The sequence below is a fragment of the Pleurodeles waltl genome, chromosome 4_1 (assembly GCF_031143425.1).
Source record: "Pleurodeles waltl isolate 20211129_DDA chromosome 4_1, aPleWal1.hap1.20221129, whole genome shotgun sequence".
In the NCBI taxonomy this organism is placed as follows: domain Eukaryota; kingdom Metazoa; phylum Chordata; class Amphibia; order Caudata; family Salamandridae; genus Pleurodeles; species Pleurodeles waltl.
The window spans coordinates 532,031,842-532,057,535 of record NC_090442.1 but is presented as its reverse complement, the minus strand read 5'-3'; the positions used below and the strand labels follow the sequence as shown (position 1 = coordinate 532,057,535).

The 25,694-nt window shown below is 44.6% G+C and overlaps 1 protein-coding gene across 23 annotated transcripts in view; it reads left to right on the top strand.

Moving 5' to 3' along the window:
- LOC138287896 (neuronal cell adhesion molecule-like) overlaps positions 1-25,694 on the top strand; it is a 799,924-nt gene that overhangs the window by 564,270 nt on the left and 209,960 nt on the right. For all 23 annotated transcript variants that reach the window (XM_069228880.1, XM_069228863.1, XM_069228870.1 and 20 more), the window contains one exon: positions 20,162-20,356. In XM_069228880.1, the coding sequence (XP_069084981.1) occupies positions 20,263-20,356 (94 nt within the window). In that variant the 5' untranslated portion in view covers positions 20,162-20,262. The remainder of the gene's footprint in view (positions 1-20,161; positions 20,357-25,694) is intronic.

Here is a 25,694-nt window from a genome sequence, read left to right as displayed (position 1 = left end):
TTTCCCTAGTGTCCCTGGGAGAAGGAGAAATGGTGCCCAAGGCCCACATGCCTAGAAATACTTCCAAGTACCGGCAGTGGGTCACCATTGATGGGCAGAGGGTGGAGGCTCTGCATGACACAGGAGCCAGTATGACTACTATCAAGAGTCAGCTGGTGTCAGCAGAGCAGATAATGCCTAATACATTCCACCAGGTCAGAGTAGCTGACAATCGCGAGAGTCACCTACCGGTGGCTCTGGTTCCCTTTGAGTGGGGGGGGTCTCTGGTACTCTGAAAGTAGCTGTGAGTCCTGCCATGCCTGTAGATTGTCTGTTAGGCAATGACCTTGAGCACACTGCTTGGAAAGAAGTGGAGCTCAGGTCTCACCTGGAGATGTTAGGGTTACCTGAGTGGGTCTGCATGACCACACGGTCCATGGCTGACCGAGAGGGAAGTCAAGGGCATCTGGAGCCTGGAACGATGGCCCAGAGAGCTGCCAGGAGGGGGGACCAGGGGTGCGGGAAACCGGCCCCCGCTGTTCCCACAGTGGCTGACGGGGCTCCTGAGGAGGAGGCTTCCGAGCCAACTGGGGAAGACATCGCCGCCCTAGGTGACTTACCTGAGCTTGCTGGTTGGCAAGTTGAGGGTGGACCCACCAGGGAGGACTTCTGCAAGGCGCAGAAAGAATGTCCCACTCTAGAAGGTTTGAGGAAACAAGCCTCAAACCAGGCAGCCGGCGACGCCTCTGGCGATCACCACCTATATTGGGAGAATGATCTCCTTTACAGTGAGCCTAAGGTTCCGGGCTTTGGGGCAGCACGTGTGCTGGTGGTCCCCCAATGTTACCGAACCTTCCTACTGGGTCTGGCTCACGACATTCCCCTGGCAGGACATTTGGGGCAGGGCAAGACCTTTAACAGGCTTGTCACCCACTTTTATTGGCCCAAAATGAGGACACACTCAGACAAGTTCTGCAGATCCTGTCCTACCTGCCAGGCCAGTGGTAAAGCAGGAAAAAGGGTTAAAACCCCCCTGATTCCACTTCCTGTCGTTGGCACCCCCTTTGAAAGGGTGGGCATCGACATTGTTGGCCCCTTGGACCCCAAAACTGCCTTAGGCAACAGGTTCATCCTGGTTTTGGTGGACCATGCCACCCGTTACCCAGAGGCAATCCCTCTAAGGACAGTAACTGCACCGGTGGTGGCCAGAACCCTGATGGGGATATTTACCCGTGTGGGGTTCCCCAAGGAAATAGTGTCTGACAGAGGCACTAACTTCATGTCCGCATACATGAAGTCGCTGTGGGATGCGTGTGGTGTAACTTACAAGTTCACCACACCCTATCACCCCCAGACGAACGGTCTTGTGGAGAGATTCAACAAGACCCTGAAAGGCATGATTGGTGGCCTTCCTGAGGCCATGAGGCGTAAGTGGGACGTCCTCTTACCATGCCTTCTCTTTGCTTACAGAGAGGTCCCCCAGAGAGGGGTAGGGTTCAGTCCCTTTGAACTTCTCTATGGGTACCCTGTCAGGGGACCCTTAAGCATTGTCCAGGAGGGATTGGAGAAAGCTCCAAAGGCACCCCCTCAGGATGTGGTCAGCTATATGTTGGCCCTCCGCAACCAGATGACCCGCTTCTGGAAAGAAGCCCAAGATAACCTTGAGGCCAGTCAAGAGGTGATGAAACAATGGTATGACCAGAAGGCCACCCTGGTAGAGTTTCAACCTGGAGACAAAGTGTGGGTAATGGAGCCAGTAGAGCCCAGAGCTCTCCAGGACCGCTGGTCTGGCCCATTTGAAATAAAGGAGCGGAAAGGGGAGGCCACTTACCTAGTGGACCTCAAAACCCCTAGGAATCCCCTAAGGGTGCTCCATGTGAACCGACTAAAAGCTCATTGTGAGAGGTCGGAGATCAACATGCTTCTGGTCACAGATGAAGGAACGGAAGAGGAGAGTGAACCTCTCCCCGACCTCCTCTCTGCCCAAGAAGGTGATGGGTCAGTAAGCGGGGTCATTCTGTCTGGCACCCTGACTCTAAATCAGAAAGGAGACTGTTATGAGCTGTTGGAGCAGTTCTCCCCCCTGTTCTCCCTTACTCCTGGGCTGACCCACCTCTGTGTTCATGATATTGACACCGGTGACAGTCTCCCTGTGAAAAACAAAATTTACAGGTTGTCGGATAAGGTGAAGGCCAGCATCAAGGAGGAGGTCTCCAAGATGTTGACTCTAGGGGTCATTGAGAAATCCAGTAGTCCCTGGGCCAGCCCAGTGGTATTGGTCCCTAAGGCTACTGCCCCAGGTGCGAAGCCAGAGCTCCGGTTCTGTGTGGACTACCGGGGTCTCAACTCAGTCACCCGGACTGATGCTCACCCCATCCCCCGAGCTGATGAGCTCGTGGACAGGCTAGGCGCTGCCAAGTTCCTGAGTACGTTTGATCTTACTTCAGGGTACTGGCAGATCGCCCTGACTGAGGGGGCTAAGGAAAGGTCCGCCTTTTCCACCCCTGACGGCCATTACCAGTTCCGAGTGATGCCGTTTGGATTAAAAAATGCCCCCGCTACCTTCCAACGGTTGGTTAACGGGGTCCTGGCTGGCAAGGATGCCTTCTGTGCAGCCTACCTGGATGACATAGCTGTCTACAGTTCCAGCTGGGAGGAACACCTGCTCCACCTCAAGGAGGTGCTTTAGGCCCTGCAACAGGCAGGCCTGACCATCAAGGCTAGTAAGTGCCAGATTGGGCAGGGTTCTGTGGTGTACTTGGGACACCTAGTAGGTGGTGGCAAGGTGCAGCCACTCCAGGCCAAGATCGAAACTATCAAGGCCTGGCAACCACCTCGAACCCAGACTGAGGTGAGAGCCTTTTTAGGCCTCACCGGATACTACCGCCGGTTTGTCAAGGGCTATGGTACCATTGTGTCCCCCTTGACAGAACTCACGTCCAAGAAGCAACCTAGGTTGGTGAATTGGACAGAGGCTTGTCAGAAAGCCTTTGACGCCCTAAAGGAAGCCATGTGCACGGCCCCCGTGCTCAAGGCCCCTGACTACTCCCAGGAATTTATCGTGCAGACAGACGCTTCAGAGCATGGCATAGGGGCAGTCCTAGCACAGCTAAATGAGGAGGGCCAAGATCAACCGGTAGTCTTTATTAGCAGAAGGCTATTACCACGGGAACAGAGGTGGAGTGCTATTGAAAGAGAAGCTTTTGCTGTGGTCTGGGCCCTGAAGAAGCTGAGGCCCTACCTGTTTGGGACTCACTTCCTAGTTCAGACAGACCACAGACCCCTCAGATGGCTCATGCAGATGAGGGGTGAGAATCCAAAACTTCTGAGGTGGTCCATTTCCCTACAGGGGATGGACTTTACGGTGGAACATCGCCCAGGGGTTGACCACGCCAATGCTGATGGTCTCTCCAGGTACTTCCGCCTTAGCGATGAGAGCTCCCAGGAGGTCGGGTAGCTCTCCCCACTTTCAGCTGGGGGGGACACATGTTAGACCTGACAGCCTTAGGGTAGTCACCCCTAACTTTTTGCCTGCCTCCCTCCTCGTTTTGGATACTGTTTTGCTGGTTTTTAGACTCTGCGCACTTTACCACTGCTAACCAGTGATAAAGTGTATATGCTCTCTCTCTGTAAACATGGTAACTTTGGATCATACCTGATGGAACTATTTAATCTACTTATAAGTCCCCAGTCATGTGCACTCCAGGTGCCTAGGGCATATAGATTAAATGCTACTAGTGGACCTGCAGCACGGATTGTGCCACCCACTTAAGTAGCCCCTTTTCCTTGTCTCAGGCCTACCATTGCTAGGCCTGGGTGTGCAGTTTCACTGCCACCTCGACTTGGCATTTAAAAGTACTTGCCAAGCCTAGAACCCCCTTTTTCTGCATATAAGTCACCCTTAATGTGTGCCCTGGGTATCCCCTAGAGCAGGGTGCTGTGTAGGTAAAAGGCAGGACATGTACCTGTGTAGTTATATGTCCTGGTAGTGTAAAGCTCCTAAATTCGTTTTTGCACTACTGGGAGACCTGCTCCCTTCATAGGCTAACATTGGGGCTGCCCTCATACACTGTTGAAGTGGCAGCTGCTGATCTGAAAGGAGCAGGGAGGTCATATTTAGTATGGCCAGAATGGTAATACAAAATCCTACTGACTGGTGAAGTCGGATTTAATATTACTATTCTAGAAATGCCACTTTTAGAAAGTGAGCATTTCTTTGCACTTAAATCCTTCTGTGCCTTACAATCCACGTCTGGCTAGGTTTAGTTGACAGCTCCTTGTGCATTCACTCAGACACACCCCAAACACAGGGTACTCAGCCTCACTTGCATACATCTGCATTTTGAATGGGTCTTCCTGGGCTGGAAGGGTGGAGGGCCTGCCCTCACACAAAGGACTGCCACACCCCCTACGGGGACCCTGGCAGACAGGATTGAACTGAAAGGGGACCTGGTGCACTTCTTAGCCTCTCTTTGAAGTCTCCCCCACTTCAAAGGCACATTTGGGTATAAAACAGGGCCTCTGCCCTACCTCATCAGACACTTGCTGGAGAAGAAACCGGAACCAGAAACTACATCCTGCCAAGAAGAACTGCCTGGCTGCTCAAAGGACTCACCTGTCTGCTTTCTACAAAGGACTGCTGTCTTGCTGTTGCCCTGCTGCCTTGCTGAACTCTTGTCTGGCTGTGAAAGTGCTCTCCAAGGGCTTGGATAGAGCTTGCCTCCTGTTCCTTGAAGTCTCAGGACCAAAAAGACTTCTTCCTTTCACTTGGACGCTCCGTGCGCCGAAAATTTCGACGCACAGCTTGTTTCGCGGCGAGAAAAACGCCGCACACCGACGCTGATCGACGCGACGCCCTCGGGACGATCGAGACTTCGACGCACAACCTCGCAAGGACAAAGCCGCTCGACTTTCCAGGAGAAATCGACGCGACGCCCACCGTGAGTGCGAAACTTTGACGCACGGCCTCGCAAGGACAACGCCGCCCGACTTCCAAGGAGAAATCGACGCGACGCCTGCCGTGAGACCAAACTTTCGACGCACGGCCTCGCAAGGACAACGCCGCCCGACTTCCAAGGAGAAATCGACGCGACGCCTACCGTGAGATCGAAACTTCGACGCGCAGCCCCGCAGAACGACGCGCAGCCGGAAAACAAGCAGGAGAATCCACGCACAGACCCGGGACATCTGGTAATCCCCGCGATCCACAAAAAGAGACTGTCTGCGCGACGGAAAACGACGCCCGACTTCCCCGCGTGGAAAAGACAGACGCAAGTCTGTGTGTGCTGAGGAGAAATCGACGCACACACCCCTTTTTCCACGCATCTCTTCTCCTGTGGCCCTCTGAGGAGATTTTCCACCAGAAACCAGGTACTTTGTGCTTGAAAGACACTGTATTGCATTCTAAAGACTTAAGACACTTTATATCACTTCCCTGTGATATTTCTACAATTTTCCATTGCAACTTTATTCTTTTTGACCTACAATTATCCTGATAAATATTATATATTTTTCTAAACACTGTGTGGTGTAGTTTTGTGGTGCTATATGGTGGTATTGTATGATTTATTGCACAAATACTTTACACATTGCCTTCTAAGTTAAGCCTGACTGCTCGTGCCAAGCTACCAGAGGGTGGGCACAGGATAATCTTGGATAGTGTGTGACTTACCCTGACTAGAGTGAGGGCTTTTGCTTGGACAGGAGGTAACCTGACTGCCAACCAAAAACCCCATTTCTAACAGGGGTGAACTCTGAAAGAATAGCGTAGCTCAGAGATAAAATAACTTGATATTCTGAAGGGGGATACATACTTATTTGAAGGAGACTGGTAACCTTAATGCTCCCCATCCGTAGACAGGACAAAAATATTGCTACAAAATGTCAATATTATTATAGGCAGGTAAACGGAGTAAGGGAAGCCTGGACTTGTTCAGGACCGGCTTTTCATTAAATTGTTCCTACGGATCAATACAAATTAGTCAAGTGCCGGTATAGAGTGCAGGGCTCGTTATGTATGTAACAAACTGGAGACCTCACACTCCTCTCTGCAGTAATGAATATGCTGCCCATTACATTTTTGCAAAGTTCACAGTATTTCAGAGACTAGGTGCAGGTCGCAAAAGGCAATGTGTATGTAGATTTCAGCAAAATATGGTATTTAAATCATTGAGCCTAAAATGTTTTCTAAATACTCAACAGGATTCTTTTAAGTGAACTAACCACAAAATGCATCTGATGTAGAATTCTCTGCGCAATGCATTAGAGTATACTGTAAACTAAGTGTATTGAAAGTTTGATTTCCTTCGCAGAGATGGTCTCTTCAATTCTGGATTATAAAAATCTACAGAATATGTGAACTTTAAAGATTTCTAAAGACTCACATATCTTGCCTCACTACCTTACATTTTTACAAACTCCCATTATACTGCACCATTGAGTTACCATTCAAAATGGTTTGCCAATTCACAATATACAACATAGTTCAAGGCATATCTTGTTCACTATGTAAAACCAAACACCTGTTTTAGGCACACCCAATCCATAATATATGTAGGATTTTCTTCTCCTGACTACAATTCTATTTTACCTTTTTTATGCTGTAATATATGTTCAATGGCATGTGTAGCTGTAGATACACATGCCTTGCATAAATCTGCCATCTAGTGTTGGGCTCGGCATGTTACAAGCTGTTTTTCTTCGAAGAAGGTTTTCGAGTCATGAGATCGAGTGACTCCTCCACTCAGTGATAGTGCGCATGGGCATCAAGTCCTTTGTTAGATTGTTTTCTTTCTGCGGTGGGGTTCAGACGCGTTTCCTCTCACTCCGGTAGATCTTGATTCAGCACGATCTGAACTTCTTTCTTCTTTTCTATAAAAGTTGGTATAGTTTTGATCGACTTTTCCAATCTTATAGTCAATCCGATTGTAATCGTCGGGGTCGATTACACTCCCTTAGGGGTGACCTCACCCTTTTTGGGCCTACTTCGACACGTTGTAGTCGAACAATGTTAGGCTGATGGAACGGACTCCATTTCGCTTTTGCCCTCGGTGTCACGCCAAATTTCCATGCACCGATCAGCACTTGGTGTGCAATCTCTGTCTCTCTCCGGATCACAGAGAGGAGAACTGTGACGCTTGCCGGTCGTTTAGTTCCTAAAAGGCTCTTAGGGATCGAAGAGTGCGTCGAATAGAGATGGTGTCCAAGTTGTCAGAACGTACGCCCGACATCTTCGGGGATGAACACGCACAAGAAGAATTAGCACCCCATGGGACCGTTTCCATCGTACACTCCAATTCGGATAGAGATTCCGATGTAAACAGCCAACCCATCCCACCGGCGCAGTATGTGGGTACATCAGCCCTTACGTATCACCCAAAGACAATTAAAAATACTTCTGCACTGGTCTTCAGTCCTCAACTGCATGCCAGCCATGGTTGGACCCAAAAAATACAGTCCGATGACCAACCCTCAGGTTCGACATGAAACAAAGGGCCAAAGTGCATTAGGCACTGATCAAACAGATGCCCACATCTGTTTCAGTACCACGCTGAAAATTGGAGGCTTCTACCTCAGAGCCGAAAAAAGTAACAATGCTTTCAAAGCTGACATTCTCGGCCCGACTCAAGCATTCGGTATCCAAGCTTTCGGAGCTGAAACCTGTCAGTGGTAAATATGCTCCAGTTACTGAGGAGGTTTCAGAAATAAGGCCCATATTGCAGGCAATGGATGCCAAACAGCGAAAGATCCATATTCATAAGGACACAGGAAGGGTCATAGCCTCTCCTCCTCCAACAATCAAAAGAAAATTGACTTTTCAAGAAATTTTAGGGGCTGGGCTTTCACCTGCTAAAATATTTAAACAAAAGGATAAACCAAAGGCACCACAACAGCCTTCACCACCACATTCTCCTTTATTTCCTGCTTCTCCACCACCTGATACACCACCACCATCTTCACCTACACAATTTCCTCCACAATCCCCTGTTTCACCACCTAGGGATGATTTGTACGATACTCAAGAGGATCTAGATCCATGGGACATATATGATACAGATCCCATTCTTCCCAGTGATCCTGACTTATACCCTACAAGGCCATCTCCCCCTGAAGATATCACGGCTTACAATCAGGTTATAGCAAGAGAACCTGTGTATCATATTGTATAACTACATACAGATCCCATTGAGGATGATTTTTTATTTAATAACTTACTCATAAAGAGTATCAGTGTCTCACTACGCTTCCAGGCATGCTTAAACATGCAGAGGACATTTTTAAACAATCTGTAAAATCGATAATCATTACACCCAGGCTGGATAAAAAATATAAACCTGCACCTTCGATCCAGTTTTTATTAGAACACAACTATCGCCTGACTCTATAGTGGTCAGTGCAGGAAGAAAGCGGGCCAATAGCCCATTATTAGAAATGAGGTCTTTGGTTGGCAGTCAGGTTACCCCCTGTTCAAGCAAGGACCCTCACTCTAGTCAGCGTAAGTTACACACAATCTAAACTATCCTGTATCCACCCTCTGGTAGCTTGGCACTGAGCAGTCAGGCTTAACTTAGAAGGCAATGTGTAAAGTATGTGTGCAATAAATCATGCAATAGCACAGTGCAAACAACACAAAAACACCACACAGGTTTAGAAAAATATAAAATATTTATCTGAGTAGATTAAGGTAAAAACTATCAAGATTTGATAAATACAAGTTGGAATATCACTTTTGTAATGATAGATAGAGTATTTAGTTCTTAAAAAGCAATAATTGTCTCTTGCAAGAACAAAGTACCTGGTTTGCGTCTAAGTTATCCACAGGGGACCGCAGAGGAGGAGATGTGCGTCTTTTTCTCTGGTCACTCACAGACAATGCGTCAGTGCTTTTCCAGGAAGCAAGGGCTTTGCGTCGATTTCCAGCACGCAGGCTTGCATCCTCTTTGGTTTTGCGGGGTATTTGGACACGCCAGGGATGATGCAGAGAAATCCTGGGCATGCAGGACGAAGTCACAGGAGCTGCGTTGATCCGGTGGGCGATGCAGGGAAATTTCTGTTGCACGGCAAGCACTGCGTTGATTCCTCTCGCAGGAAGTCAGGCTGTGTCATTTCGGTTCGGCGATGCATCGATCCGGTGGGCCGTGCTTTGAAGTTCTGGTTGTAACGCTAGCGCTGCGTTGATCTCCGCTTGGGGAGCCTGGCTGCATTATTCCGGTTCGGCGATGCAGTGATTTTCTTACCACAGGGCAGGCTGTGCATCGATTCTGGCAGGCTGTGCGCCGATTTTCGCCACACAAGGAGTTCTTTGCAGAGATTAAATCTTTTTAGCCTTGAGACTTCAGGAAACAGGAGGCAAGCTCAACCCAAGCTCTTGGAGAGGACTTCTCAGCAGAGCCAGATGGCAGCTAAGCAGCAGGGCAACAGCAAGGCAGCAGTCCTTCACAGCAAAGCAGTCAGGTGAGTCCTTTGGGCAGCCAGGCAGCTTCTCTTAGCAGTTTGCATGTTCTGCTTCAGAGTTTCTTTCCCAGGAGGTATCTTGTCAAAACGTCTCTGAGTTGGTAGGGTCAGAGACCCGGTTTAAATACCCAAATGTGCCTTTGAAGTGGGGGAGACTTCAAAGAGTGGCTTAGAAGTGGACAAGGTCCCCTTTAAGTACAATTCTGTCGCCAGGATCCCAGTAGGGGGTTTGGCAGTCTATTGTGTGAGGGCAGGCCACTGTCCTTTCAAATGTAAGTGTCAGGCCCTCCACCCTTAAAGCCCAGGAAGACCGATTCAGTATGCAGATGTGTGCAGGTGTGACTGAGCATCCTGTGTTTGTGGTTGTCTGAGTGAAATGCACAAGGGAGCTGTCAACCAGCCCAGCCAGACGTAGATTGGAGACAGGCTGTAAGGCACAGAAGGATTTGAGTGTAGAAAAATGCTCACTTTCTAAAAGTAGCATTTCTACAGTAGCAATATTAAATCCAACTTCACCAATAAGCAGGATTTTCCATTACCATTCTGGCCATACTAAATATGACCTGGTTGCCCCTTTCAGATCAGAACCTACCACTCAAACAGTATATGAGGGTAGCCCTAATGCTATCCTATTAAAGGAGCAGGCTTCACTGCAGTGGAAAACGAATTAAGGAGTTTTACACTACCAGGACATATAAACTACACCGGTACATGTCCTCCTTATACCTACATAGCACCCTACCCTACGGGTTACCTGGGGCATACCTTGGGGGTGACTTATATGTAGAAAAGGGGGAGTTTAAGGTTTGGCAAGTACTTTTAAATGCCAAGTGGAAGTGGCAGTGAAACTGCACACACAAGCCTTGCAATGGCAGGCCCGAGATATGCTTAAGGGGGCTACTTATGTGGGTGGCACAATCAGTGCTGCAGGCTCACTAGTGGCATTTAATCTACAGGCCCTGTGCACATGTAGTGAACTTTACTAGGGACTTATAAGTAAATTGAATAAGCCAATTGGGAATGAGCCAATGTCACCATATTTTAGGGGGGAGCATCTGCACTTTAGCACTGATTAGCAGTAGTAAAGTGGGCAGAGTCCTGAAGCCAGCAAAAATTAGGTCAGAAAAAGAGAAGGAGGAAGGCAAAATGTTTTGGGGTGACCCTGAAGAAATGCCACTGCCAACACTAATCTACAGGGAATGCTCCTCCTCCAGACAAGGAAAGTCGCACATTTGATGCAGCAGGTAAAAGAGTAGCAACTGAAGCTGCTTACCATTGAAGGATTGCAAACTCTCAAGCACTCCTACCAAGGTATGATAGGGCTTTTTGGGACCAAATGGAAGACTTGTTGCAGTACCTTCCACCAGAACATCAAAAAAGGGCACAACAAATAGTAGCGGAAGCCGCTGCCGCTGTATCAGCAGATACAGCGGCAAGGGGTATCAACACCAGCATCATCATTAGAATACATGCATGGGTAAGGGCTTCAGGGTTTAAGCCAGAAATACAACAGGCAGTACTAAATATGCCCTTTAATAAACAACATTTATTTGGGCCAGAGGTTGATACCACAATAGAGAAGCTCAAAAAGGACTCTGAAACAGCTAAAGCTATGAATGCGTTATACACTACACCTACTCAGGGAACTTTTCGTAGGCCACAGTTTAGGGGTGGTTTCAAATCATCAACCACAGAACCATCCACATCCCAACAAAAACAAGGGCCACACTTCTACAACAGAGGCTCCTTTAGAGGCTCTTACAGAGGAAATAATTAAAGAGGAAAAGGTAAATCAACTGCAACAACAGGTTCTTCCACCTCAACAAAGCAGTGACTTCTTACACATCCTCACAGAGCATACATCTCCTGTGGGAGGAACACTGGAAAATATTTACCCGCAATGGCACAACATTACTGCAGGTCAATGGGTTCTATCAATTATCCAACATGGTTATTGCCTAGAACTCATCTCTATTCCACCAAATATTCCCCCTCATTCACACAAACTTACTCTGGAACATCTTAATTTCTTAATACAGGAGGTACAATCACTACTACTCAAAGGTGCCATAGAGATGGTACCTATATCTCAACAAGGTTCTTGAGTGTATTCACTATACATCCTCATACCAAAGAAAGATGGTACTCTCAGACCAATCTTAGAGCTCAGACACCTCAATCACTACATTCTTTCAGAACACTTTCACATGGTCACTCTACAAGACATCATTCCTCTACTACAGAAACAAGATTACATAACAACATTAGATCTAAAAACTGCTTATTTCCACATTCCCATACATCTAGCAAATCGAAAATATCTAAGATTCGTGACAGCAGGAAAGTACTACCAATTCAAAGTACAATTGAAATCTGTCAACAGCATACAAAGTATACAGTGGGCACCCTACACAAGCTAGGATTCACAATCAATTATCAAAAATCTCACCTGCAGTCAGCACAGATACAACCGTATCTAGGAGCAATTCTGAACACTCAATTAGAATTAGCATACCCGAACCCAATCAGGATTTAAGCATTTCACAGTCTCATATATCAACTACAATATAACCGCACTTATACAGTAAAGTTGGTTATGAAACTATTGGGAATGATGGCCTCATGCATGGCAATAGTACCAAATGCATGCCTGCACATAAGAACACTACAACAGTATCTTTCTTAACAATGGTCTCAGGCACAGGGTCACATTCAGGATCCAGTATTTTTGGATAGCCAGACTTATCACTCTCCGCAATGGTGGAATTACACCAACTTATTAAAAGGGCGGCCCTTTCAGGACCATGTGCCACAGACCATACTCCTAACAGATGCACCAATGATAGGCTATGGATCTCATCTCAACAACCTCACTATACAAGGAGAATGGGACTCAATCCAACAAACTTATTACATAAACCACTTGGAATTACTAGCAGTGATCCTAGCACTCAAAGCTTTTCAGACACAAATCACACACAAGGACTGACAATATGACCACAATGTGTTATCTGCAAAAACAATATTGAGATAGTCTCTTGCTTACAAACCGTTCTTGAATTTTAATGCAATAAAGCAGCAGGGATATCGTTCTTCAGTCACCCAGGATGGACAGGTTCAAGGAAGGCTTTTTCAAGATTGGCGTAACAATATTGTTTTCCAGACAGAAGGTACCAAGGCTAATTGCCAAGTCTGACAGCAAATTTGCCGAAGCAATAGAAATAGCTCCTCTGACTGTTCCTTCCAAATGTTAAGTGGCAAAGGATCCAGAGGAGAGACTGAAGAGGTGCCATGGCCATGGTGCGGAAAGGCCAAATTAATATCTCACAAACTTCCTGACGTTAGGCTTATCCTGCTGCTGCATGATATCTACCAGCCATGTGTGTGTATGTGTGTGTGTATGTATGTTTGTGTTTCAGCGATGCTTCTCCTGCAGATAGAAAATGTTACTATTATGCATTTGTGAGAGGACCCCTTGCTGATCCTGCCGTTTTTACCCTGGGACCTTTTCCCTCAAACCTTCTCAAGATTGGACAGTAAAAGAGTGCACACCCAATACTCATTCCAATATTTGTCCCTTTCCTGTGACTGCAAACAGCTGTCATTGTTGCACTATTAAAAGAATAGCAACCTTGCTAGGAAATTGTTGTACTGTCCAGTTAATCATGTTTGTATAGTTGATTTTACCCATTTGGTCTTTTTCTGAAATGCAGTAGTAGAGAGTAGATGGCACAGGAAATCCAAAAAAAACATGGAAGTTAAGTATCATGTGTGCTGCTTTACATGAAAATGTGACTGCCAGAAGCACCACTGTGCTCTGGCTGGCCTGCAGTTTAAAGGCACTGCAGTAACACATGGCAAGAAAAAATGCCATTGTCTTGTCAGATGACCCGTTTTACATGTCCCTCGTATACATTGTAAACTAGTACACCAGGGTGCATTTCCACTGTGTAGGTTCTGCTACATTTCCATAAGACAGGCCAAGGTATGAGAAAAATATTCTCCATCTTCTCCTAGGAAAATGGTAGAAAGTAATTTAAGGTTATTTTCCACTTGATATTCAAAATCTAATTTAATGGTAAAATTAGATGTATGATAATGTTAGTGAAAAGAAACTATATAAAACTGTACTCTATGTTGCTTGAGTCAGAACTGGTTCTTCCACTCAAAGAGGGCATCCTATTCATCCACAGGACCTTCCAGTGGGAGAGCAAGCCAGTTCGGCCCTTGTCAGGTAAGAAGCAAGCTAAAATAAATAGGAAACTTTTTAGGGCGCTGATGAAAGAAGCTTACCTGGTGGCAGAAACATTCTGACATTTTGTAATAGGGGACTCAAGGTAATTGTATTTTACGCAGAAGAGGAAATGCAGCAAAGGGAAGCAGGCAGAGAACAAGAAAGTAGCCAGGATAAGAACATCCTCAGAACATTTCTGGACCAGAGAGGACCTCATCTGGAGAAGAAGGCCCTGCTGGAATAAAGAAGACTCCTGACCCTGCAGGAAGAAAAGGGCTCACTCTAGGGCTCAAGAGCTCTTGCTTGCTTGGGACTGAAATTGCTCTTCGAGAGTCAAGTGTTTGCTGTACTGATTACCTGTTTCAGGTCCACAAAAAACAGAAAGATTCTCCACTGTAAGAGGGCCCAGCTGACCACAGAAGTGTGGACCCTGCAGGAGACCTGTCTAGAGAGAGTTCTGATGTATATATACTGCCCCGAGGAAGTAGGGTCTGAAGGACTGAACAGAAGAAAACTTCCCATCATTTGGGGAAAAGTGGCACTTAGTAGGTTGTTTTCACTTCCAGAGGACTGGGATAAACTCCTGAGATTTATCCTTGGAGGCAGCACCTAAGATGAGCAAGAAAACTAGGTATGTCCCACTGAAAGTTTATTGATGTATTAAAACAGGTTCAGCAGGACTCGGGAGTAATAGGTATTTGTAAAAGGTATTTGGTCTTGGAGTCATGCCTAGCTCAGCTTCCAGCTTCCATCTTTGACCTGCTGGGCTATTTGAACTAAAAAGGTGACTAGGTCCTAGGTAAAATCCTGGACTGGAGTGCACAAAGCAACCTTTGCAGCAACATACCTGCTCTGAATTTTTGACACCAGGACCAGCAGCTCCAGCAGGACGTCAGTGATGATGTATCTGAATTTGAGGGACCACTGCCGGTGTCAGATTTGGAGCTTGCTCCATTGAAAGAATTTGACTTCTGTTTCAGATGCCAAGTCTAAATGTAAAATCTTTGACTCGGACAAGAGCTTGATGTACTCAATCTCTGCTCCATCATAGTCATCTGAAATCATACCTGGGTCCTGGTCAAATGCAAACTGTAGTTTTCCAAAGGTGCTTTACTTTTTTTCCTTAAAGCTTGCCCCAAATACTATTTGAATAACCTTGGTGTCTTTGTGCTCTGAGTTGATTTGGGACTTTTATTTTATTTTGTTTTAATTTTAATCTTGTTGCTACTGCTTGATCTTTTCACACACTTTTATGGGGATTGCCGGCTGCTTGTGCCATTGCTACCAAGGTTAGAAATGAGATTCTCTAAGAACTGTTTTTTGGCCTAACCAGATTGTGTTTATTAGGGTGGTAGGGTCTCCCTCTCCTGAATTATTAACCCAATTCCTGACAAGGTTCCTATGGTTACAGCAGGGACTGTCCAGTCAAGTGGATAGCATTGTAACTGTGAAGTATAGGTATTAGCCTATTAAAATGCATAGAAACTCTGCTGAGAGGTACTCAAGTACAGCAACACTCTAAGAGGCAATTATAGTTCCAAATAAAGTATGAAAGCCCTGGGTAAGCCTCTAGCAGCTCTGTTTCTTCAGTAATCCTGTAGCAGTTCTGCTGAGAAATGCTCATTCTCTCAGATTCCAAATACCATTGTTAAGAAGTGATGCTGGAAAGCAAGAAGTGTTTGAACTATCCTACTGAAATTATACCACAAATGCTTAAAGGCTATAGCACTGTCCCATTCAAAATATTGCAGCAGAATTTTAAAAGTGTAACAGCCTTCAAAAGGTCCTCCTGTAAAGAGGACGCAGCTCTTCACACTTCCTACAACTATGCATGGGTCCTGCTAAGAAGGTTACATTTAAGTTCAAACTTCTGGGATAATTAGCAATTCACAAAAGCATTTACGAATATATGAATTCGTACCACCGGAGTACTCTTCTATACTTGCACGTCTTAGTGTATCAGCCTCTTAACATCCAACTCTGTATTCTGTGAAGAGGGCACAACCCTTTTTAATAAATGTTTATGAATATTTCTGAAGTATTGCCTTTATGTTCCCATTTATTATATTTGTGGGCCAATCCATTGAGGCACGTAAGAGTATGTAAAGGATTACTAGTAGAGTACTACTTTACATACTCCAAAATGCCTTTGTGAATAGGCCCTTTCATTTTTATTCTTTCCCCTGCCCTCCCTGTTGATAAGGCTGCACTAACAAACACAACACACTTTATAGTCATCCGATCAAAGCTCATTGCAAAAGATCAGCACTACTGGCTTATCAGTGCTTGTCAAGAAATGTCGCACTCGAATTTTTTAGTCTTTGTCTTTATTCAATTCAAGCCAGGCATTTATTTCAATAAAATATAATGTCCAGTGGAAGAAGCATGATGGTGACCTGTTCTATCAGGCTCAAGTAAATCATCTGCTGTCTCTTGATGACAGAGGCGAGGATTTGGCAGACAGGAAGGAAAGGGTTTGCGAGTGGTGGTGCTTAGGAGGTATGGGTTGTCAGTTCATGGGGGAGCTCCATTTCTGGCTGTCTGGGGCATTGTTAGCCACATGTCCAGCCCTGCTTATCTATTGGGGTTTTAAGTAGTCCACATTTGCAATAATAAATGTATCTTTGCAATAGGCATAACAATCCTAAGTGAAAGTTATTGTATTTGCCTTGTTGTATATACCTGTCATACCCTCTGCTTTTTTAAAATATGGTTTTGATGTAGGTACAAGTAAAAAGACCCAGCTCTGGGTACTCCTGGGAGTGTTTAAGACCCAAGTCCTGACTACCTAATTTGTGTACTTTTCAAACATTTTCAATCGTTCTCGTTGACTTTAGCCGTCCCTCAAATGACATATCTTCTTTCCGTTCTATTGCCCATTTACTTCATTTAATCACTTAATTTACAATCGAACAGACATTTACCTCAAAAGATAGGGCTACAACTCTATTGCTCAGACATTCACGTGGCTGCTTATCCTGATGCTTACATCCCCTTTCAGGTTTGAGGAGTGCTAACATATTTCTGATGTAATGCTCTGTTACCTACATTGCATAGGGCATTCAGGCATTCATTGTGTTAGCATTTGTTAGGTTCTGCAAGACATAGTAGTTAGAATCCCCTTTATTCATCTGCCAGTATTGGGTCTTGGCTACCCACAGTTGAGCTGTCTGTTGGTTGGATCACTTTTCCCAATATGCCTATAGTGGACTTTGTGTGAACCCCTTGCTCATGATTGGTTGGTGTTATCTTCTCCCTTCCCTACTCCTGATCCGATTACCTTCTTTCCCATTCATGTGTTCGTTCTGCGTAGGAGCATTTTGGTCCAACAGTGGGGTGCCTGATTAACCTTGTTTTCAGTCAGGGAACTACTTGTTTATTTTTCTCCAAACTTCATGAGAGTAAATTAGTTTTCTTACTCTTTCTCCCTTGGGCCATGTAGACTGATACATTCAAAATGGCTGCAGCATCATGACACATGCATATGCACTCTCCACATTGCATGTGTCACGTCTCAAGCATACATATGCATTATTCTGCTGAAGGCCATCTTGAAATGTGTTCCCTTTATTAGAAAACATATTGCAAAGCTGCCATAAAAGCCCTGCTTATTCCTCTGCAGTTGCAAAAAACGCTGGCAAAGCCATTAGCTTGGCATTTCAGAGCCAAGACCTATTGGGTTTGCTAATGCTCGGTACTGTCAAAGGAAACCTCTCCACTTTAATTCACCTTAATTAAATTTAGATCCTTACATGCTCCCTAATACATGAAACCTGAAACATCCAGACTTGAAACTGACTTCCATTTTATTGAACTTTGATATGGTAATTATGGTATTCTCTATACTTTGTTTTCCTTCTTGTTGTTTACATTTGTAATTTGCGATGTTGCTGCACTAGTAGCGGATACAAAAGAAATGTTAATACTAAGACCATAACTGAAAACTGGAGCAGTCCAAGTCGGCACAAAGTATTGAAATGATCAACCCCTGTTCGTAAATGTACGACTACATTTATATGGTTTTATGTGGTTTTGCACTCGGTCTTAGGAAGAAAAAGATTATTTGGGAAACCTTCACCTCCAGTTTTGAAATACTTTAAAGTCGCATGAGGGATCTCAACCCCAGCCACAGTTCTTTTTTATTTATATACGGTGACCATGCTGAAAGCGGACATGCTCTTTACTTACGTCCTGCAAGGTTGGAGAATGAGCTTCACCAGGTGATGGGAGAATAGCCTCACTCTTTTATACCAGGAAATGCATTTTAGAACCTTTTGACAGTTTTCCAGATCAAATGTGCAGTCCGAGGTCAGGGAATCTTTCTCTTTATGTGAATAAAAAGTGATGTATATTGAAGACGCACAATTGTCAACTGGGTTAGAATCTTTTCTGAGAATTGGCCTGTAACACTTTCCGTCGATTGTGACATACACAGACCAATGCCAAGCCAGCGCTGTGATTATACGGCCGGATCCTGAGAAAGCGGACACCAGCCATCTTCACAGGTACTCTGAACCGGTTGACCTATGACGTGAAACCCTCGCTTTATCCGCAGACACTGACTGGTAAAAAAGATGCCCCATCCAGCTGTGGCTAGCGCGGAGATATGATTTGTGCGATTGTAAAGTGACCGCTTCGATCAATTCCATCCTGTTCCACAGTCCATTTGTACTATATCGACACATCATCTATTGACCTGTCTGCTGTGCTGCTGAAATGCTCCGCTAGTGCCTTGATTTGTGTCATAACATATATTAGCCTTCGTTCGTCAGTGATTGTGTGTTGACAGCCCGGCATGATATGATACAGCACTGTGTCTATAAAGGTCATGCAGAAATAGATAGTCTGTTGCATTGATTAATGTTGTCTTTAGTGAAAGTGGGTTGCATCAAATCCCATTTATTTTTCCCTCTCTAAGGGATAAACAGCTTTGCTTGTTGTGCTAGCTGCTGATTGAACCATGTGCCCCGCTTCCGCATTGATTTGGGTCCTAACGCCGAGGTACAATTTATGTACTGAGGTCCTAAAACAGTGTGCGAAGTCCAGTTAAGAAGTCCTGAGTCCAAGCGTGGTGTAGATGACAGAAGCGCTGTCAAGTGCACCATACATGCATACATACATTTTAGGAAAAGTGGGAGATTTAAAAAAAAAAAAATCTGTAGACTGCATTTCTCCCACTGACATTTATTGAAAGAGAGGTAATTTCAGGCGGGAGACAAACAAAATAAGGTAATTTTTAGCTTCAGAAATCGTGAGTTTCCTGCATGAATCGGGTCTACTGGCATGTATGAGTGCACTACACTAGCTGTGTTTGTCTGTGGAGTGCCCCGTCCAGCCTGGGATCTGTTGCTCAGGTGGGACATCATTTATCGGTTAACCTCACACTCGGTGAGGTGGGTTACATATAAATACAGGGGGCAAGTAACAATAGCGGGAGAGAGAGCAATGCTGAAAGTGTTTCCTTGTGACGAGCGAGAGGATATGCACATTCTTACATGTTTGAAATCTCTGAACATTCTTCATTGGTTGTCAAAGGAGACTGACTGAGTGAGGTCCTCAAAACAATTCTCACAAACATTTGTCAATTACCAAATACTGCAAAGGCATTGGAAAGGAATCAAACAAGGAAGTTCTTCTGTGTGACATTTAAAATGATTGACTTGATCCATCCTATATGTGGCAGATGTTGTATAAAGGAGTCCCTTGTGTGTTTTTGTTCTTGGAAACAGTAGAGAAAAATATAGGCTCAGCCAGGGAAGACTCCCACTCAGGGGGGGCTCTTCCATAATGGCAGAGGAGCGTCGCCCCCCGCCAGCAGTAGCCACTATAAATCTGCTGGGCAGGGGAAAGCCTGCACAGGCTTCCAGTCTGCCTGTGAGAACTCAGCCAGGGTGCTCCCAGCCAATGCTGAGCAGCTTCAGGATTGGCCGCAGGGCAGGCTGGGAGCCTGTGCCTGCAGCCTGCAAGTGTCGGATGAGAGGAGAGGCACGATGGAGGAGAGGTTTTTTTTAAATGTAATTTTTATGCACCTGACTCCCCCCTCACATCCCCTGCTCAACACAACTGCTCTCACTTTAGGGATCATGATGGACTTGCTTATTGTATCAGCGGGGTGAGGCAACATGGTGGGGTTCCATGCAGAAGGTAATGATGGCCCCCAGACTCCCACATCCTACCACTATCCAAAGACAGTAACCTGAACGGTGTTCCCTCAAACGAATTGTTATGCTCTTGTATCGTACACGTGGAACAGGAACACAAACGCAGAGCATGATTTCATCTTGCATGGTGCTGATGTCATGATCATCGCTATAATCAGGACAGTCGAAAAAATCAAACTGTGATGTGGTGTGGGGTGATGTTTGTGTACTTACTTCTTATTATGTAGTTATGTTTTGAATGTAATGGCTTTACTAGTATTGTGATCCAAGTACTAAATACCTCTACCCTGAACTTTAACAACCATAGTAAAACTAAGATATCTCTTCCTTCTAGCTAGCCCTAAACCACCTCTTTCCAGCACATCATTTTGAAGCCAGAGGAGAAGCAGATTGGGCTTGTGTTTCACAGCTGGCTGTCAGCTCGCAGGACTTCAGATGATGCTGAAGAGAAGGCGAGCATGCCTTTGCAGTGGCCCCTTCATTCTGCTGCTGTGCCAAGCGATTAATGCACTGGAAGTACCACTTGACCGTAAGTATTGCTTGTATTACATTCATGTGCTTTGGTAAATCATTTTCTTTTGCAGATTAGATGTACCCATTACTGCTAATTTTAGGCTAAAAGTAACTTAAAGGGCAGTGCACTCAGAGCCCAATCCACTATTTTAGAGAGGAATGCTTTGTGCATTTTAAATTTACTACATGGGAACTGACAAAAGTTCCCATGTAAATAAATGAATGAAATTAACTCATATGCATCTGTACACCTTAGTAAAACTTGCCTCTTGTGCATCTGCACTACCACGTAAGATTATCACGTCTGAGTGGTTACGACCTACAGTCTGGGAGAACTTCACTGTCCCTTTTTAAGATGTTTAGAAGACAGAAGTCTTGACAAAGCACATCTTTGCAGAAAGAAAAATGGTGCCATATTACTATAAGAATTTTTAAAAAAGGATGAGTTCTCAGGGGGAGGCATGAATAGGCATTGTAAACTCCATGCAAGAATCCAAGTTCCGTATGTTTTGAGGGGAGAAGGGCCTATCAGAAACTCCTTTAATTTCAGTGTTCAGCATGAGGGCATTGAGAGGCGGTAACATTGTTTAGGGACAGTGGAGAAGGGTTAATTTCTGTGACTTTGGAAGACTAAGGTCCAGATTACAATCTTGGCAGATGGGATACTCTGTCACAAAAGTTCCATTATATCCTGTGGAACTTGTAATACAGCAGACGGGATATCCGTCACGTTTGTGACGAAGTATCGCACCCACCAAGATTGTGATCAGGCCCAAAAATATTTACTTTAAAAATAGTAGTTGTATTGGTGGTAGTAAGTTTAGATTGATGCAAGGCTTGCTACTACTTTATAAAACTACAGAGCCATGGTTTCTAGAATAATTAGGTATCACCGGTAGCAGTGACAGGTAGTAGTGTAGCAAGAATGCTTCGGGACCTAATGCAAGCAAGGAAAATGGCCTCTATGACTGCTAATTGGGTACTAAAATACAGAAATTATCAGGGTTCACCATGCTCCCCAGGGATCTGGGTCCCGGTGCCACTTCACCTTCTGCATCAATGGTAGCTACGCCCATGGAGTCAGGACCCAGGCCTTACATATTCAGCCACGTCTATACTGAAATCTCTGGGAACGTCCGACCAGTCAGGTCTGTTTGGATGCATAGTGGCATGCAATATGTTTTGCTCTTCTTTCTGCAGCTATCACAATATTTGTGTAGCTTATAATTTTTGCTCTATTCTATTATTGCATGTTGTATTTGACTACTATTTATGCAATATTTAAGTTTATTCTCCAAACATGATTTTTTTCCCGAATTATTTTGAGCTATTATGTTGTACTGCCATGAACTTGACCCAGCATATAGGAGGGTACAACTCATGGGAGGTCATTCCAACCGCTGCCCGCCATGCGGTTACCGCCGAATGAACGCACCGCAGTCAAAAGACCGCGGCAGCCATTCTGGCTTTCCCGCTGGGCCGGCGGGCGACCGCCAAAAGGCCGCCCGCAGGCCCAGCGGGAAAGACCCAGCAACGATGAAGCCGGCTCCGAATGGAGCCGGCGAAGTTGCTGGGGTGCGACGGGTGCACTGGCACCCGTCACGATTTTCAGTGTCTGCTTTGCAGACACTGAAAATCATTATGGGGCCCTGTGAGGGGGCCCCTGCACTGCCCATGCCAGTGGCATGGGCAGTGCAGGGGCCCCCAGGGGCCCCACGACACCCGTTCCCGCCATCCTGTTCCTGGCGGTTTTTACCGCCAGGACCAGGATGGCGGGAAGGGGGTCGGAATCCCCATGGCGGTGCTGCAAGCAGCGCCGCCATGGAAGATTCCTTGGGCCAGGGGTAAACCGGCGGGAAACCGCCGGTTGCCCTTTTCTGACCGCGGCTTTACCGCCGCGGTCAGAATTGCCCATGAAGCACCGCCAGCCTGTTGGCGGTGCTTCCGCGGCCCTCTGCCCTGGCGGTTTCAAACCGCCAGGGTCAGAATGAGGGCCATGGTGTCTGTGGGAGGGCGGAAGTCATATAATAAATCTTCGGGGCAGTCAGGCTGCCTCCAGGGGGCCTACAGTGGCTAGACAGTGAGACAATATCCTGCACTCACACTGTGGGAAACCGGGGCACATTAATCAAATGCATACTATCTCCAGAATTACTTATTTTATGGAAAATATTATGATGAAAATGTATTCTACATTGAAAACTATTTTACGTAAGTCAAAATTTCTCCCCGTGTGAGTTGTGTAGGATTTTGCCCCAGTGCGAGCAATTTGCAGCTATTTTTCTCGTCTCCATTTTCATCTGGAATTCATTATTCATAACATCATCAAATGGGTTTGCCTGAGGACAAGGAGGGCAGATGTAAAAATAAAGAATCTATCAAACTTTGAAATAGGAAACGGAATGCTTAGTGTTTGGGCAGATGTGCGTTGCCTCAGGCACAAAAAATCTTATGTGCAGGAAGGCCTGATATGTATATGGGCATCAGCTAGCACAACGAATACAGAGGTATACACTGTCTGGATCATACACATGGTCACAAGAGATGCGAGTATTGTCCCCAGAAAGTGATTTAACACTAAATCTCAGTGTAGACGTTTTATGGTGCAGGCGAGACTAAGTGGGTTGTGAACTGGGCATTAATCGTTCCTCCCAAGACTTTCAAGAAACAGTTTGCAGGCTATTATTGAAGTAGTACAATTCTAGGAATTTAGTTTTAGGTTTTTTAACATTTGTACTCAATTCGATTTCAGATCTGTTAGCGTCTTCGTGTCGCTTTTTTGCAGCTTTTATTGTACGAAGCAGGTGGTATCAGGGCAACAGTTGAATACATACCGTGTGTTAGCCTACTCTGCATTCTTTACAGAATTATGAGGGTGCAAGATGCCAATAAGTGCACTCAGGGCTGTTATTAGAGCCTTTTCGGCGGGGCTGAGATGGAAGTCAGTGCTATTCTGCTGCACTGGTAGGATCATGCATCCACTCACAATATGGGTGTTTCCTTCCCTTCTGTGTCTGTTCACATCCTTCTCTTCAAACTGGCATTTCATTATCTGTGTGTTAGCATGACACATGTATGAAGACATCACTGAGGAAGTATGTCAGCGTCGTAAAACCGGAAGAATGCACCTCGATGCCCTTATTTTGAGTGCTGCTTAAATCCAGGGATAATACTCAGTGAAGTAGTAGCATTACTACAGTAGTAGTATTACTATAGTAATACCATAGTATTACCAAGTTTAAAATGTGATATTACTACATTATTCAAAATCAAGAGGATGATTTGAAATACACTGTGATCAAATAACAGTGCATTTCCCCCACTACTGTGGCTGCGTGATGAGGACAGTTAGATAAATCTACATTGTGTTATACTTGAGCATGTAAACCCTAATTTATATGATATCACAGTTAGTGGAGTACTGAATGTCTGTGACATACATTGTGTTTTTAGGCATATTGAATAATAACCCTAGGGAGTGATATGACGATTTACATCTTTCACTTAAGATTTAGAAATGCTACACGAGTGCCATAATGTCTGTAAAGGCTGATATAATATCAAAAAAGTTCAGGTGAAGATCTGGAAAATTACTTATGCCCTATAACCCTAAAGACCGTAGCAAAGCAGAACTCATCAAAGATTGGGACCTACTTCACAGAAAATGAAATCACCCAAAGCATCTAGGCACTCATGAAAAGCACCAGACCTTGATGGTGACCCACAAGTTTTATACGCATGCCTCCAGGAAATGTTGACACCAATATTTTACTCATTATTTATGTACCTTACGAACATAAGCACTCTGCAGTGCGCCTGACACTGGCTACCATTACCCTCATACAAAAACAAGGAGTAAAGAGAACAAAGAAAAAATATCACTCAATATCTTTAATAAACACCAACTTTAAAATTCTTGCAAAAGTGTTAGCACATCTAATAGATTTACACTAAGCAAATTTTGTTAAAGGAAGATCCACTAGCACAAGGTATCTGTCCAACATCATGAGTAGTAGTTGAAAACAATGAAGAAACTAATGAATAAATAAGGCATGGAAAGGCATAGAAACTCCATTACTGGGAGAAAGGCTTTGAAAGTGAGGAATAGCCGTACCTCTTTATCTACTACAATGTCATGAGCTAACAGCAATATTTATTAACTTAAACAATGCCTTATGTTCTTACTAACGGAGGCCTATCCTTAATTCAGCTTCCAAAGGTGAATCCGACAAATAAATTACCCATATGCTGTCTCCTATATCCCTTACTCTTTACACTTGCTTTAGAAGTCATCCTCAAAAAAGAACCAAGTATACATGGAATGGAAGGAATTAAAATAGACATCATGAACATGGGATACCAGTTGGTCTGTTGATGTTGATGACATCCCATTCAGGAGTACTAGGGTTAAATCAGCTTCACGTCCCTTACATTTCTAGCCTTCTCTTGCATACAGGTCAGTTTTGAAAACCATAATAAGCATGCAGTATCTCAAAGTGTGCCTCACAGATGCAGAATACCATGTTAGTGACTCAGCCCAATATAGACTAAAATCCGAGGACAGTGTGTTTTTTACAACTCAAATCTGATTTGCAGAAAAGCAACAAGTACTTTCCAGAGTGTAGTTTTTGGCTTGGTATAGTTACCTCTCTTGACAATGAGTCAGACAGTAATTAGTGAGGCACAATCAAAATCTAATGATTTGATTAGAAGCCATCGTGAAGCTACCGATTTTTTGATAACTAGTTCTTCACAAAATAAGAAAGTCTGGAGTAGTTTACCATTTTTTGCATGGAGTTAATTTATTAAGCACATCAAAACACATTAATCCTTCTAAATGGTCTGTGGGATTATCTGATATGAAAAAAGTGGCCTAATCAAAACCTAGCGTTAGGTATAGGTACACTGAGGAGAATCATATAAGACAAATTTCACCAATAATCTTGGAACTAAAGAATAGGAAGTTTCATATTTATATACTTAAAATAATATTTTTGTGCTATATATGCTACATATGTAATTACAAAAGAAAGAGTTAGGAAAGTGTTTCACACAACTGACACCAATAGATAGATTTTTTTAATGGTGCATTTAAGCTTAGTTGAGAACAGGCTCTGGACAATGGATGCAGAAAGTATTGCCTACAATGTACGGGAATAGTAAATCTATTAATATGTTGCTATAATTCAAACACACAAGGATTGTGACATTCTCACACAGCATGACTTGTAAACAAATCACAATTTATGCATTTTATATCACCAGTAAAGATATGGTTAATCTAGCAACGGTTGTGAGTAAATATTTGTTTTCAAGAACACAACAACTTTACCAGATTCTTTTAAAGTAAACTC